The following is a 17,983-nucleotide window of genomic DNA, read 5'->3' on the forward strand; positions in this document are numbered from 1 at the left end:
GATTTTCTTCTTTTCAAAAAATCACTTGAATTGAGACCAATATTTAAAAATTAAGAGATTTCACCAGAAAATTGGAATTTTTAATTTTTTTCAGTTTTATTTTTAATACTGAAAAATCCCTAAGCCTCCCCTTGCATTGCAAAGGCCCAAGACTTCCCACCTGCTCAATGACCTCTATGCAGTGCATGTTTCAAATGTGGATAAAGAAGACAAAAGTTTGGCCCTTCCATTACATAATGGAAAGTACCAGCAAAATTGAGAAAAATGTTCACCGTATTTTGAGAAATGTCAAAAATATTAGAAATTTAAGATAGTCAGAAAGAAGAATCTTCAGACCATAAAGATTCCAAATTGAAACAAGGGTAGAGAACAAGCCAGTAAAGGAGGAATTAAATCATTTTCATTGAAGAAAATATTAAAGATTAAAGAGAGACAACAGATACTAGACCAAAGAAGAGGAATAGATCAAAGAAGAGAGTGGCAGATTCTGGTACCTCATACATTTAACATCGAAGCAGGCCTTCTCCTGGGATGCATTCAGTTGCTGGCCATTCATGACCCAAACAATTCCATCAGATTATAGATGGACTATGCTGTCCCAGATGAACTGTGATGAAACTTTACAATCTAATATCTGATATTTTGGCCCCTAAGATCAAAAAAGTTATACTATTCAATTTGATAAGACAAAGAAAACAGGAAAGAAAGAGACAGAGTTGTCAAAAACTACAATAAGGCAAAAGCAGATTTAGAATAAAGTTACTAGTGCTCTTTTTTGGTCAAGTTTAAAAAAAAATACTTGTGAGTCTATTATTTTTGAATCATGAATCTTTGAATTACATAATTAAAAAAGGATATTGTATATGTCTTTTAGAAGCCTTTTTAAGGAGATATTTTAAAAATATGTTTATTAGTCAACTTTCCACTACTGTAATGAACAGCCAAGATAATTTTTTATAAGGGGGAAGATTATATTGTAGTTTATACTTCTGGGGTTTTGGTCCACGATCAATTGTGGCCCTGGCTTTGAGTCTCTGGCAGCAGAACCTGGAAGATGGATGTTTCAGGTTAGCAAGCCCACATATCTCATGCCCAGAGAGGGAGAGAAAAGAGGAAAAGCCTGAGATTCCTCTGTTTCCTTCAAATACACACCTTCATATCCTACATACCTCCCACTCGTCCCTATTTCCAAAAAGTTCCACAGTTCTCCATGATACCACCACCCTGGAGACCCAGCCTTGAATACACTGGACTTTGGGGGACAGTCAAGACCCAAACTACAGCAATATTCAACAAATGCTTATTTAACATCTGCTATGTGTCATGTACCCTTTTACGTGCTTGGAAAACGCCAATGGAGAGAATGAAGATTTCTAGCCTAGTGGTATTTTCATTCTTGTAGAGGAGACAAACTCTAAGCAATAAAAAATACAAGTAGGTAAATCATAGAATAATTACAGAAATAATGTAATATAATATTAATAATGGTATGGGAAGAAGAAAAAGTTAGATCAGTGTTCTGGGCCTAAGAGTTCAGGGATGGAGGAACAGGCTGTGTTGCAAAAGCCACTTCTGGGCAGAGACTGAAGTGAAATGAGTGAGTTTGTTTTACTGACCTCTGGGCAGAATGGCCTCTGGACTCTGGGTTCCATCACCTATGACATCTACAATGAGCACGTCAGACTTCCATGCCTTGAAGAGAGGCCAAATAACCATCCTGAGTTCCAGTTTTCCCTCTCAATTTAATCAGTCACATTTTCCTAAAGATGATTATTATCTTTCTGGGGAAAGTACTTCAGTAGTTCTCCATTCTTCTCAAATCAATAAAGACCTTGTCACATGGCTCAAATTCATCTTGCTAATTTTATTATAACTTAACATTTTTTGATTGCCTGCTCTTTAAGTCGCTAGTATGGGTATCATCAAACAAACTAATTTTTGTTTCCTCAGCTTCTGGGAATGTCCTTTACATTGCCTTCCAGCCAAACTCTGTCTTCCATCAGTTTGTTGGAAGATGGATTTGTCTAGCAGTGGTCCTGCATTTCTAGAAAAAAGAGACAATGGATTTTGTTTTTGTTTTGTTTTTGTTTGTACCAGGGATCAAATTCAGGACCTTGCACTTGTGAGGCAGGTGGCAGAACAACTGAGCTAAATCCCCAGCCCTGACAATGCATGTTTTATCTTTAATTCTACCACAAGGGCTTGATTCACAGCTTATAGAAAGTAAGGGTTCAACAACTACTTAGTAAATGGGTTTTGTGCCCCCAAACTGGAATTAACTTTCACAATCGTTTCTAAAGTTGTAAAATTATAATTGAAATAAAATGTTTTCATTAATATTGTCCAAAAATAATTGTGTGGATGAGTCAGATTTTGTTTGGAAAGCCTGTGACCACTGTATGGTTGCACTGATGGCTGAAAACCAGCTGGGTTTGCAGGTCCTATTTCCCGTATACGGGGACCTTGGTCACTTCATGCAGCCTGTGCTCTCTGTGATGATTCATCCTGACTGGTGACATGATGGGCCCAAGAAATCAGGAATGTGCACTTCCAAGTGTCTGGGTGAGACATTGGGTGTGGCTTTGTAAGTATATATGGTCCCCAACCCCTTCTTGGCTTCTTCCCCTGTTCTCTGCTTCCCAAATGCCATGAGCTGAGCAGTTGTCTTCTACTGCACCTTTTCACCATGGTTTTCTTTTCCTTTTTAATTTTTATTAGTACTTGTTTGCAATACATAATGATTACAGTGCTTGTAGGGAGGTGGTTTTTACTTATCTAGTTGTACAACCAAATGAATGAACTAACAGAGAATGATGGAGAGCGGCCACAGTTGGGAGGTTGGGAGAGAGTCCATCAGAATCCAGGTGAACTAAACACAGCAGCTTGAGCATGGTCAATACTTAAGTCTTTGCATACAGTCACTCCAGTGATTTGGGCAGTCGCCGCCTTGCACATCGTCAGGTCACATGTATGTGTCAATGGAGAGAAATAAAATTTGAAGCAAGATCTTAATGTTTTATCACCAAAATTTTATTAAAAAATTCAAAGCATTAGAGGAACATAATTATAATGCAGAATTAGTAGTTTTATACTAAGTATAACTGGTAAACATTTATAAAATATTTAGAAAAATCCATATTCTATAGGAAATAAAAACATGAATACATGAAACAAATTTTTCCAGTCTACCTTATCTGATAGTGAGCCTAATCTATAATTCTATATGGAAGTATAACTTCAAATTCTCTACTTGAAAATCTAAAAGTGTAAGTCAGGTGTAAAATTTACACTCACACTCAAATGTACATAAATGCAATTTTGCTTCTTCCTTTACTGAATTCAACATGCTCATCAGCCACTCTTTCCTCCCCTGATGGCAGAAAAATCTAACCCTCATGATGAACAAGTTGTTAATCTATATTTAAAGCTGCATATATTTTTGTGTAAGCATTGTCTTATATTAAGATTTTTTCCCATTCTTCTTCTTTGCTTTTCTTTGGGAAGATGGTGACCTGGGTGGCTTTTGTAATGTCTTGCATAAGTGGAAGCATGTCATCTGCTGGTTCCCCCTGAAAACATCTTGGCCACTAGTCCTGAGGTGTGGGGTCATGAGAATCATGTGTCATCTTCTGCCAGGAAAATCTGTGTCTCCATGGCCTGAGTCTGTGTGTTCCAGTCACCTGGACTCTCCCAGAACTCCAGATCCATTGCTCTCCCTCTGTGTAGTTATTGAGTGTCTCAGCACAGCCATACCCCTTTCCTACTCTCATGGGTCTGGGAATCTTCAATATCCCACCACTACATTGGTGTGACCAGGTCCACATGAGACAGCCTTCAGGCCTATCTATGAGTTCCCTAGGCCATTGCTAAGCTGTCTGCCTTCCAGCTGTTGTGATCTGGGAATTTGTTAAATTTAAGGCAATTCTGATAGGATTGTGGCCAACAGAGCTCTTAGAATCAGGAGAAAAGGACTTTCCTGTGGTTTCCCAGATCTACGTTATGACTTCTACAGCCTCCCTAACATGCCTCTGGTGTCATTCCACCAGAGATGACCAGAAAGTAAACCCCAACATGAGTACTGTTTTCAACTCTGCTTCTGTCTCCATTGAACTTTTCCCAAATTCTCCACACAGACTCAAAGGAGAGATTGCACCCCTCAACTCAATAGGAAATTACAATTTTGTTATTTGTAGTATGCTGCATACTATTTGGCTTTTGAGAAAAAGTCTCTAAACTGAATTCTTCAGGCACTGGTTTTTTTTTTTTTTTGCTATTTTAATGACAGCACTTTTATGTTCTTCTCTTTCTTTCAAATAGTCTTCTGCAACCCAGTATTTTCCTAAGACACAACCAAGTGAAGCATTAAAAGTATCTTTAGAAATTCAGAAAGGTGGCCAAAATTAAAACGAAAAGAATAAACTTGTCATTAAATATTTAAAATTAAAAGAATAAATATATAAAAGTAAAAGTATCCTCTTATACTTTGACATTACTAATTTGATTCATGCAGAAATTTGCAAATTAAGGAACCTTTTAAAAATATTAAATGGCTCACATTGACAGTATTTGAACACTGCAATACATCAAAATAGAAAAAGAAATTTATTCCTAATTTTTTAACATTCTCCAGAATATTTCCAAGACTTATGAACTATTCTTACAGTAAAAGACAAAAATCCCTTAGTTGTTCTCACAGACAAATCTAGACTTGATACAAATGCTTCACTAAAGAAGACTAATGCTCAAACTCATCTGCTACTTGAAATAGAGAAACGACTATTTCTAGGTAAATGCAACAAAAATGTGCTTCAATAAGAAAGAATCCATTAACTCATAATCTAATAATTTAATTTAACTCAGCAGTAGATTAAACAAAATATCCTATACTCCATCACATGAATATCTTAAGAAATGAATGTATAAAATAAGTGTTCATTCCAATTTCAAATAAACAAACAATAAATCAATAGAATGTAAAATGAAAGTACAGGAATATTTCTTAAATGCAATATCAGAGTTAGGGTCATGAGTACCCTGAAAATAAAAAAAAAAATGTTTTGTTTTGTGTTTACAAAATTGTATGGCATTAGTATTTTTTTAAAAATCTCTTCAGTTTTGGGCAGGTTTTAGGATTTGACCAGGAGAATAAAACAAGAGAAAAATGTGTAGAAAATTGATTTTAAAAAGGAATAATTTATTGTATATGTGTTATATGATTATAAGCCTTGAAAATTAAAAGTAAAATGTTTATGATTTAATATAAAAGTATAATGCAATAATATGGTTAGAGAAAATAAACCACCAGCAGGGTACACGATGGGTATATTTTTAAATGATAAAATATTTTCAGTGAATCAATTCATATACAATAAAATTATTCAAAGCATAAAATTCATAGGAATTCAATGATAAATAGGTAAAATGAGAGGCCTTTTCAGAAATATTTGGAGAAGAGAAACAATAAGTTCTTAGTGAGGAAGATGACGTATTTAAAAAGTCATTTATTGTTTTCCAAATGAATGTTTTAATGGAAATAATGACTTCAACCACAAGTCTAATAAACTATTTTAAATAAAATCACCTGAAATTAAATTTTACGATAAAATAGATCAAAATAGCAAAATAATTATCTTAAAAATGTAAGTCGGGGCAAATAAAACGAGCAACAGGAGTAATAACTCTTACCACTTTTTACTATTCGTTAAGAAAGAAATTTTTTAAATTATGTGAAACTGATGATAAAATCAAACCTCTAGAAGTTGTCCTCAGTGTATCACTGGCTTCCCTATAAAGAGAAGAACTTCTCGGGGCGAGAACTGAGCTAGCATTGTCTGTGCCTCCTGTGTGCTCTTGGCTGCCGGTTTGCGTGAGTGGCGCGCCAGGGGGACCTAAACCTCTGTGTAGTGTGCGTACCAGATGCAGGTACAAAATGTAAGTGATAGTTGAAGTCAGAAAAAATGGTTACGCTTTTAATGGTGGTGGGATAAATGTGCTTATAAAACACATCTTGCTTTTCTGGCATAATAAAAAACTATTCATAACAGATGAGATTTTTAAATTAATACATTCATTAAAAATAATTTGTTTTGGGCAGAGATTTAGCTCAGTGGTTTTCCCGCCTGCTATGCAAGCGCAAGAACCCGAGTTCGATCCCCTGTACAAAAAAAAAAAAAAAAAAAAAATTGCGTTAATACTTGAATTAAGAATGATAAAGGAGACTAAAATCCCATAATCTTTCCAGCGTTATCCAACAGTAATTTCAGTATGTTTCTTCCCAGCCCGTATTAGGTGCACAACTTTTCATTGCTGACACTACACTTCACAACCAATTATGACCCTTGTACTTTTCAGTAGATGTTACATTCATTTCTTATTTTGTGACGGATGTTCAAAAAGTGTCATTGATTCCATGTAGGCTTCCTCATATTGCTTTTTATTTGCTTTACAAAGCTGAATGGGACACATGCATGATTTCCTACTTTTCATCTTTATACATAACAGTTTAGCAACCACCTTATGTATAAGGCTTTTCGTGTAAAATACTAGCTTTCAAACTAGGTCTTTCTGTAGCTCAAAAGATGCATGTTTTGTTTGTCCCTTGGATATTGTTTGGTGGAATAATCTAAGATGCTTGTGTAAGAGATAAATAAAAAGATGTGGATTATCTTTTTTTCCTCTTTCTGTAAAATATTGTTTTATTTAGTATTAAAAAGGTTCAAAAATAAATGAAAATGGTTTCGTAAAATAAGCCCTTAAGAAGCAAGCAATTATAGTTATTTTTACATGGTCTAATCAGTATCCTTTTAAATGTGTAATCAAGTGGCATCTATAATTATTTGAGCCACTTGGCTCTTGCATACAATTGAATCTACTGAAATCCACTTGTTTTCTTTCCTACTTTTTCAGTGCTTATAACTAAGAGTTGATTTTTTATTTTTCCCTCCGTAAAGCTTAGTTTTGGAGGAATTCCAGTACCAGGCAAACCTGGGACCTTTTTAAAGAAAAACTTCCATGGATGTATTGAAAACCTATACTACAATGGTGTAAACATAATTGACCTAGCTAAAAGACGGAAGCATCAGATCTACACTGTGGTAAGTCAACTCATGTTTCGTATCTTCATGGTTTTTACTTCTCAGGAGTAAGCTTTGCTTTCACCACCGACCCTGCATCTCTTTTTAGTGTGTTTATCACATGTTCTCGGAGTGCCCATCAGCCTACCATGCCGCACGGAAGAACAACAGGGCCGCCAGGGACTGACTGAGTCAGTGTGCACCGCGTTACTGGCAAAACAAAAACATTACAGAAGCAGGATTCCATTTTCTTGGCAGTAGTTTATTTCTAGCTGTGGGTAGGTTCTGCACCATAAGTGGGTAACCTGGATTTTGTTTTATCTTTAGAAAGTGCGACAGGAGCAACACAGGTCCTGTTTAGATTCTCTAGTTTGGGAGTTATACATTTGCCTAGATATTACTGACATTAATACTGGGCATGTTAAACAAAAAAAACTATACTTCCTGTGTTTTGGAAATTCCCTTTATCTCATTTATAATCCCAGAAAATTATTTTCTAATTAGTCAGTGTATGTCTTCCCTAATAAACCGTAAGTTTTCACAATCAGGACTGGATCTTACTTTTTTTTTTTAACCACATTCTCAATGTCTTGCACATCGTAGGAGCTGAACAAAGGTGTTGATGTTCTAATTATCTTAAGGAATGATTTCTCCCTCCAGTTCTTACACTATTTGGTTCATAAATTTGGGATCTCTGTAGTACTGCTCTTTGTTCCTACTCAAATGAACTATTATATAATGTTATTCCCCATCTCTGATTAATTTTCCTTGCTTTGAACTCTGTTAATAATTTTTTACAATTAATGGTTGTATGGCACAGCTTTTCTCATCCATTTTCTTTTATGTGTTTCTTAAATAATTTTTAGAATTTCATTTTGATCTATTATTTATCTTTGTGTATAAATTTTGTTAAATTTTTCTTAGGTATCATGTAATAACTACTCATAACTTACTAGTTTTATCACTTGAGTGAAATATTTAAATCTTATCTCTTTTAGCTGGGCATGGTGGTGCATGCATTTGAAGCTATCATGGGCTCGCTCCATAATGAATGCAAGGTCAGCCCTAACTATTTAGTGAGACCTTGTCTCAAAAAAACAGAACAACAACAACAACAACAAACAGCCTACTCTTTTAAAATCCATGTACTTTATTTTTATATGATTGTCATACTTATTATTTCCTTTCTTTATATTTAGAATTATTGGGCCAGGGATTTAGCTCAGTGATTCTGCCTCCTGCCTCTCAAGCGCAAGGGTCTGAGACCGATCCCCGGTACCAAAAAAAAAAAAAAGAATTATTGCAGATACTTTTATTTTTGCTTCAACTCTTAAACACAATTTGGAAAGCTCAAGTGATTTCATTGTATTTAGTTATATTTTAGGCAATAAGCAAAAATTGTGATTTTATTCCTTCCTAATTTTCCTAGATTTCTTCTGTCATTTACAAAATAATTTTCTCTCATCATTCTTTTCAGGGTACATATGAAGATGAAAAATTCTCTTATTTATTCTTGAAACATATTTTCTCTAAATATAAGGCTGTGTGTTCACAGTTCTGTTTTTTACAGCACTTGAAAATGTTAAGCCATTTCCCTTTGCCCTCAGTGGCAAATCTATTCTCTCATCCAATTGCTTTTTTGCTATAGGTAATGTCTCACTATTCTCTTGATGATTTCAAGTTTGCCTCTTTGTCATGGTATGAATTTCTTTGAGTTTAACCTATTAAGTTTTTTGTTCAGTTTCTTGAAAGTAAGGGTTTATATCTTCCACAGAATCTGTGAAGTATTCTCCCATTACTTGTTTGAGTACCTCTATCTCTTTCTCATCTTTTTCCTGAATTCCATCAACATGAACAGTGAATCTTTTGTTATAATCTTCAAAATCATATTTTCTCCACTGTTCAAGTTAAATGATTTCTCTTACTACATATTTGACATTGCTTTCCTTTGTTCCTCTCATGGTGTTATTGTACCCATCTATTAATTTTTGTCTGATGTTGTATTTTACTGATCTAAACCTTTCATGCATGTCTTCTTTATATCTTCTATTTTCTTGCTAGGAAATTCTCCTTGTTACTGATGCTTTCTAACTTCTTAATTGGCTTTTGAGACATTTTTATTATCCTAGTTATTTTAAAATATTTTTTAGATAGTTGTTTGCATTTGTTCATTGTCTTTTTTTCCATTCAATTTGAGGTCATTTTGTGACTTGGTATAACAACAAATTTTTTTAAAAAGAAAACCTGGAATCTTGGGAAGTGTATTATGAACAATCTTATTTAAACCTCTCACTTTACCTGTGTGCTCCGACACTGTCCAAGTGAAGGATTGAGAGGCCTCCATAATACCAGACTGGGATAGAAATCTCCATTGCCTGCTCAGCATTCACTAATACCAGAGAGGAAAAGCTACATGTTGCTACCAATTATGTCAAAGTCTCAGCTTCCACTAGTTTCCACTGGTATGTCTCTGGCTAGGACGGGCCGAAAAGCCCCTTACCATTCCCCATGTGACTCTGGGGACTTTAGAGTGTCCAGGGGTTTTGCTCTTGGTATCATAGGCCTGTGGTGTTGGTCCCAGCGCTCCACTGAGCTGTCCCCAGCACAATCCCTGCTGGGAGTGGTGGACCCCTCATTACTGCTCAGTTGCAGTGGAAGTCCAGGATTCTCATATTCGCCCAACTGATGCCACTGGGAGAAGTTTGGGATTCTCTGACAATAATTACGTTCCAAGATTCATAATATTAATCTTCCAGATTCCAGACATCATTCCCATATCTGTCTTCTCTGATAGCACCCTGGACACGGAGGCATTTTGTGGTAGAATAGCTGGATGGAGGTGAGGCCATTGTTCTTTCCATGGCCTTTGGCTTGGGTAGAACAATCATTGGTTGAAAATATTCTGACTCATATGCTGCCACTTTCTTCATCCTTTGCTTAGAGAGATCAGGCTTCCAATGTGCTTGTTTTTTAGCTGTACTACTTGAGCTCTCTAGGTTGTTAGCCATTTAGCCTCGCAACTAGGATGTGTGAAGAAAAGTAGGATAAAGCAGGAAGCTTTCCACTATGTTTTTTCTTGGATCCTTAGCCTTTCTGTCTTCTATCCACCATTCAAGCCCTTTTAGGTGTCTCTTGTACATAATTTCCAGCATGGTTGGACAAACTGGTATTTAAATGACCCTGTGACTTATATTTCCCTTGATAAGTAAAACCTATAATGTACATTTTATGTTTTGGGGTCCCATATTACAGTATCTTTAATTATGTCTATGATGTTTGTATTCATGGGGAACTTGTACGTGTACATACCACATCTTAATTCTTTTTTGTCCCTTTCCTTCCTCATCTCTCCCTGCTCCCTCCAACTCTGAATCCCTTTCCCATTTGAAAAAGCTCCATTTCTTTTACTTGTTTTTGAAAATTGCCATTGAATGACAATGAAGTAGGTATGAGAAAGGGGAGCTTCAGAAAAATGCTTGCCTCAACCGTGGCGGCACATGCCTATGATCTCAGTACTCCAGGAGACAGAGACATGAGAATCACAAGTTTAAGTCCTCCATGGGGGAATTTGATGAGATTCTGTCTCAAAATTTAAAAATACCAAGGGCTGAGGAAGGCCCTATGATAAATCATTCGTCCACAAAAAAGAAAAAAATCATACCTGGAATTAAGATTTTCAACATTTAAAGAAATTGGCATTCAATATGTGACTACTTTAGTTTGGAAGTCAGGATGGTTCTGAGAAGGGTTTTGTCCCTGACTGATTCTAGGAGTTCCAATGAGAGTACTTGCCTATCCCTGGCTCATATGCAAGAAGCTTGACAATTTTCCCATTTACCCACAGCTTAGGGTTCCCATCTCCTGATTAACCTACATCCGCCCTTGCTAATGAGAGTTTTTCTAAGTCTAGGCAAGATGATTTGAGATATAGAAAAATACACTTGCTTCTGTCCCTTCCATAGTATTATTTCCAAGAAATGCTAAGTAATGTATCAGTTCCCCGAGTTCATCATGCTAAGACAGGGACACTAACACTGTGATTCAATAGTACCAGAAGTTTAGCTCAGTTAAATATGGACATCAAAGAGCAGCAATGTGTACCCAATTGCAAAGTGCTTGCACAGAGAGCTAGAGCACAATAAGTTTCGAAAAACATCTCTCATTTTCATTGTTCATAAACTGATGCCTGAAAGTCTGAGAGCTTGCACCTCACAGACAAGTGACTGTGACCCCTTGGCAACATTCATAAAGGAACTCTCCATACCTATTAGGGTAGAAAATATCTTCAGTGATGAGATACAATAAATACAATCACTGAATAAGCAGGACAAAAAAGAGAAAATAAGAAAGTGCAAGGAAGGAAAACATGAATTTTTAATGTCAGCAGCCTCCATCTTCTTCTTTTTTCAGAGAACATTAATCAACACTTTCACAAATTCTGGGTGATTTTTAAGCTACTTTAGCACTTTTGAAGAAGTGTAAAACTTTGCTTGTGTCCTTTATTCCTTGGGGTTTAATTGTCAGCATCATTAATAGGAGGCACAGAGAACTCATTCAGCATTGATGCATTTGGAGGATAAAATCCCCAGAAAACTGTTTTACAGAGCAACTAGACAATGTGAATTTTCACCTCCATAATACAAAGAAAAAATACATTATTTTCTTCTAAATTGTTTCCATTACCTTAGGTGAAAATGCATATCATGTGCACACACATTTGTTTACCAGGTCTACGTCTTTGGAATTCTTTCTGAGAAGGAATGATTTGCACTGTTAAAAGCTGAAGTACAAACCCTTTCATTCCTGTCATCATGCTTAGTGTTTCCCCTAAAGACAACGTGTCCACTACAAAATCAGCTTTGCTCCAAGTCATTAAGTCACTGTGGTCCTAGGTAAGGGCTTCTGAAAAAAATGGCATTTTCGTCCTTTTCCACTGTTCACAGACCTTTTGCAGTGATAGAGTCCGGAGTCCTGAGTAATTCAGAGTTTATCAGGACATTCAAGAAGTCAAGAAATCTACCATACGGTTGTATGGAAATGTACATAAAGTACAAAATGTGATTAAAGGCTCAAGAAAGCTCCAGCTTCTGCCTATGTAGCACAAGCCTCTCCAGTAGCAGCATTCGGGCAGCATCTCCTTTTCAATCTGTCATCTTTTTCTTGTGGGACCTGGTCACTCCCTGGTTTCACAGCTGTTCCTTGGGGATAATTCAATTTAGTCTTTATAGTTCAATTTGACTGTAGAACAATTCTCTATATCCACAAGTGCAGCAAAACTAACAGTTTAAAGTAGACATAAAGAATCCCTCACTATTCTTCCTCAAATCCTCCATTCTATGACAATACAATACCATATAATAAACAATCAGAAAGTAAATAGCCCACTGAAGTGTATGAATAGCACTTGTAATTTGGATTATTATGTACATAATATAAGAAATACATTGCCCCGATAGTTTCCTGAACATGATTAATTTCGTAATTCACATTCCACAAGAAATGATGCTTTCTTTGGAGATTTCCTATCTGAGTATTGCATCCTCTCTCCAGGAGTCAAGGAGGATTATATGATTATGGGAGAGTGGGCTGAAGACCTCCATTCTAAGCCTTAAAATGATTTCTTTTTCAATTAAAAGAATGAGCATTGTAGAGTTGCCCGTGTTACATTACTTCGTTGTCAATAGGCAGGGTGAAGAAAGCAAATAGCTAATAGCAAGACTATAGTTACCGAATTTGCTTTGGAGCTAATTGACCATGTCAATTCACTTCTGTACCTTTGTCTCCAAATAATTGAAATTGGGGATTGGAGAGGCAATAATCAACACAAAGCACATGTAATGATAGTAATGAACCAAGACTAAAATTGCAACGTAATCACAGAGTGACTTTCCACCTGTTCTAGTGGGAAACCTAATGGTCTTATTTGAGTGTTCCTGGCAGCAGCAGGTGTTACATAATGGTAGAAAGTTTGAGTGCTTAGTTTTTTTAATCCCCACTATGCAGTTTATGCAGCTATGGAACCTTGGGCAAGTTACCAAACATCCATACCCTCAAGTGTAAAATGAGGACAATTACAGTACCTATTTCAAAGCACTACTGAGAAGACTGAATCTACTTGACACATGTTTAGCACAACCCATGGTCCACAGTAAGCACCTAATACACTGGAGCTATAATTAAGTAAAACATCTACCATTCCATTCAGCTGAAGTTGGCATTATTTACTTGCCATTTTACACCCATAATTAATGATGTCGAATACAGTTTCCAAATAATAAAAATAGATTGGTGGTAGCTTATGTTCTTTCCCAAATCTGATTTTTAGTTTACTTCTAAACTACTTAAATCATAAAGTGGATTTGGACTAAATATATTACAATCTTATCCATTTCATTCGAGGAAATTAAATGACATCTCCAATCTAGATGATCAAATGATGGGCTCCTTTAAAATAAGGTATTTAAAAAAGGATGTTGCCCAGTGAATTTGGGTCTAACAGGCATACAGATAAGTAACAACAGTGAGATTTTGTAAAATTTGTTAACTTGTCTTTTTTTTTTTTTGCATTTCTATTGCTGTGCAACTCATTGGTGCAACTCATTATTCCTGGTACCTCTATAGCCAAGAGAACAGTCTCACTAACAGATATATGTATATATACAGGTGAGAGCCCACACATGTTCACATCTACACACACACACACACACACACACACCCAGTAACAGCAACCTCTGTCTTACCTTCCTGTGACCCAGAAGCTTATGAGAATTGCTCAGAGAATACTCCCTTCTGTCTAGTGAAGCCTATAATCTCTTCAGCTTGTCCACAGGATCATGTTTCATCTCTATGAGTGTGCACTGTGATAAATGACACCTTCCCTTGAAGAAAAGCATCATTGAAAAAAGCAGCTACAGATCATGTTTTCGCGGTCCTTATTCCTGCTGCCTTCCCCTGCCATTTGACCAGTGTGACATTCACTCCACCCGCACCTGTGCTCTGTGCTCCTGGAAACATGATTTCTGAATTATTAGCTTCCTGATCAGTTGCTTCTTTCTTTTCTTTGGGAAAATTGAGATGAAATACTTTAAGGTTATAAGAAGAGTAATGTAGCTTATAGTTTTTTTTAAACCTAATGGAATGGTTATAATATTAATTTATTTGGGCAGTTGTAACAAAATACTATAAACCAGGTGGCTTATAAACAACAATAATTTATTTCTCACACTTCTGGAGGCTGCGAAATTGGAAATCAGAACAATAAGGTGGTAGGGTCCTGGGAGGGTCCTCTTCCAGGATTAAAACACAGATTCCTTAATGCAACCTCACGCTGTGCTCCATCTCCTTTGGACCTATGTTTTAAAGGCACTAAACCAGGGTGTTATTGTCACCCCTAAAAGGCTTCACTTCTTAGTGCCATCTCATTAGGGACGAGTTTTAAACCTATGAATTTGAAGGGTATTTAAATATTTAAACCATAGTAGTCCTTCAGTCTAAAAATTGTTCTACCTTAATGTTAGAATTTTCTTTTTGAAGATTATCAGTTGAATTCACTCATCTGAATAAATCATTACTTGAAGTTATTAAAGAAAACTTCAGAATTTTTTAAATGTTTCTATGTTACTTAATGAAAATACAAAATATACAGAATAAAGTACATCAACCAAAAAAGAAAACACTAACTTTATTTGTATGAATTTAATTTTCACATTTTAAATATGTGAATTATAAAGGATAGATTATATTTTATTTGAAATTTTAGATTTTGATTTTAAGGATAATGTTTTCCTTAAAATATTTTCTATGTTTTAAATTTTTATTAAAAGTGTTTAGCTATTTATAAATATTACTTAAAATTAAATCAACTATTATTCAAGAGTCTAGTATATTAAAATTTGGATTTTTTGGATTTTTATTGCCCAAAAATGGAGATTACATTTATTATGCAAAAGGATTTTCTGAGATTTGGATTGTAGATTAATGGATTTTTAATTCAACCCCTGTTCTGTGAAGTCTCCACCAAGTTCCAGGCTCACCAGCAGGTTAGAAAGGGGCTTATACATCCATGCACTTTCACCGGATACTCTCTATTCATTTCACTATTCAAATAACTTTAAAAGAGTAGAGATAAATGAAAGTTGAAATCAGCTCAAGTGCTTTCCCTCTGTGCAAAATTTCCAATTAATAAGCTGAGTAATTTTGTTTTGCTCTTTTCCATGAAATAATAACAGTCCAACTTCTTTCTTTGAAGCAGGAGAGCTTCCAGGAGCCCTGGTGTAGACACAGGGCCAGAGAGCATAGTTCTAATGTCAGAGGGCAGGTATGACTGATCGACCAGGGTCACATTCATCCCTGTATCCCTGGCATGCGTGTATGAGGCAGGCAGAGGACACACATTGTATCCACACTTTATGCTAAAAGATACTTTATGGTCAGTGCTACAGAGAGTCAGTGATATACAGTCAGTGCCCGTGTCATTCAGTTTTCTTCTCTTCTGGAAAGCACTACACCATAAACTTTTATTCATTTTTATTATACAACTGTTTTTTTTTTCCCTTTGACTTTCACATCAAAATGAAGGGGAAAAGACCTACACACTCACACACACATATGCACGCACATGTGCTCATATGTACACAAGGCTGGGTTGATTCAAGAACAGCACTGCTCACTTGCTTAGCCAGCAGATGTTAAAGATCAAGGAGGCATTTCAGAAATGGACCTTGTGTCCTTTTCTAATTTCCATGGAAATATCTCCTGGCTATTTCTTGCAATGTAAGGGTCTTGGGGCAGAATCACTGCCTTTGGCTAGAGAGAAAAAGTGCAGCAAAGGGTGCAGTGTCTGATGCCACTTGTCTCCTAGCTCTCGGCATTTTCCTTCTCAGCATCTGACTGCCAGGTTCTTCTTCCTCTTGGTTGATGGTGATGGCTGAGAATCCTGCACAGGGATTCTGTGGTTCTCCAGAAACTCAGGCCTCTGCCTTCACTGTCTTGTATTCCTCCTCAGTGAGTAGACACCTCTTTTCAGGGACTTTGAAAAACTGTGATAATTAGTTCTTCGAATAGGCACAAGTTTGTTTCCCAGTTTTTCACCCTTCCTTTCCAGCCAGGCCTAAGTTGGAAGTCCCTCCATGTATCTCCTTCTCTCAAGCCTCTGTCTCCCATGCCTGTTGAGCTGAATTTTCTTCTCCTTCACCTTCTTTCTGACCGAGGTACTGTGCTAGTCATTCTTCTCCAAACTCACCGTAGGATTCATATCCTAAACCCAGGCAATACTAGAAATATTTAACTGGCTGTCAGCAGTACATGTAGGTGTAGTGTATGCTGGAGCCTGAAGGCTGTGACAGCCTCAGAACCCCTTGTGGCCATGGTGTAGAGAGTCCAGGAGAATGGAAGACAGACAGGCAAGTCCAAATTTCTAGGAGCCACTCAGGAAGTTTGGGCCAGTGGCCCTTTGCAAATAATGTAATGTTCAAAAATTGAACAAATGAAAACAACACCATGGCATGAACCTATGTGAAGCAGTTAAATATATACCTTGTCTTGTCAACCACAGTGCATTGTCAGTGACTTCCCAGAGCACAGTGCTGAGAACTGTAGGGCCATGTTTACTGGGAGACAAGGGTGTGATGGCCCAGAAATAGAATCTGCTGCGGGTCAGGCCTGGCAGTCACATGGCTATGCTGTCAGCTGACCTGACCCAGGTGAATTTCATGCCCACCATCTTCTCAGAGGCCCTTTCAAACTATAAGCTCCATACACGTACCATGCTGGGAACATTATATAAGTACAATGTGACACCACTTAGCAAATTTACTATATCAGTAGCCAATGGTCCTTGCCTCTAAAGCATGAAAAACCTTAAACTTCACCAGGTTGAGATTTCCAAACTGAGTTCAAAACTGATGTTTTTGGCTGGGGCCTTCCCATAAACTGCCTTCCTGTTTTCTTGGCCACCATTCTGAAAACCTCCTCTTTTCTTCTCACCTCGATTGTCTTCACTGTTTGCCATACATTATTTTGTGCGCTTTACCAGGTTGTTTTCTTTCTTTCCATTGTTCTGGTATTTTAGCCACCCATTTCATTATGTCCACCCCTCCTCTGCCTGTGGAACCTGTCACTGCTTCTGACTGATGCACCTCCAGCTTCTGTACGCCACTGGCCAAATTAACACAGTTAAGAGACGCTTGGGAGCAGAAATCACAAGGTTACCGGGTCTCAGAAAGAGTGAAAAAAGTGTAGGGACTTTGCCTGAGATTCAAAGAGGCAGTTCCCAGGCCATTCCAAGGAGAGAGGAAAGTGGTTCAACAAGGGGTGTGATGCATGCAAAAGCTCTCGCTGGGGCAAAAAATGTGTATTTCATTTCTTTCCAATAGTTATTTCCCTCACTCTAAGTATTTTGTAGTTCCATATTATTCATGGAGTTGAATATTTGACAAATACCCGGGAGTGTTTATGGATAAAGGCATGGCTTGTTGAGGAAGAGTGTGATCTCTGAAGGCCATAAGATTAAATCTCAGGATCACCTCCTACTTGCTACAGAACCTGGATAATTTATTCCCTGCTTCATGTATTCACCTTCATTATTAGGAGAACTAATAATGCCTACTTTAGTTAGAAAGGACTCCTAGGATATCACAGGCATGGCATTACTAATAACTAATAATATTATCACTGTAGTATTTATTGTCCTATTTTGTTCGCCTTTCTCAATGAATGTTCCCCATGAAGATCACAGTACTGTAACTATTTTCTATCTTCTACCATAAATTGCCTTTTAGGGGTGCCATGCTAAAGATTTGGATCAGTAGTTAATAATAACTTGAGGACCACTTACCTCTTTAGAAATATAATAACTTTGATCACATTGTATTTTGCATAACATTTTTGAGGTCTCATCGATGGTGCCTTGA

The 17,983-nt window shown here is 36.8% G+C and overlaps 1 protein-coding gene across 5 annotated transcripts in view; it reads left to right on the forward strand.

Annotated features, from left to right (window-relative positions):
* Positions 1 to 17,983, forward strand: part of Cntnap5 (contactin associated protein family member 5) — an 874,588-nt gene that overhangs the window by 420,433 nt on the left and 436,172 nt on the right. For all 5 annotated transcript variants that reach the window (XM_087198285.1, XM_021236419.2, XM_021236420.2 and 2 more), the window contains one exon: positions 6,951 to 7,094. In XM_087198285.1, the coding sequence (XP_087054411.1) occupies positions 6,951 to 7,094 (144 nt within the window). The remainder of the gene's footprint in view (positions 1 to 6,950; positions 7,095 to 17,983) is intronic.

Source organism: Heterocephalus glaber, unplaced genomic scaffold, assembly GCF_053883595.1.
Source record: "Heterocephalus glaber isolate CG9 unplaced genomic scaffold, H.glaber_assembly_v1.0 deba00000347, whole genome shotgun sequence".
NCBI lineage: Eukaryota > Metazoa > Chordata > Mammalia > Rodentia > Bathyergidae > Heterocephalus > Heterocephalus glaber.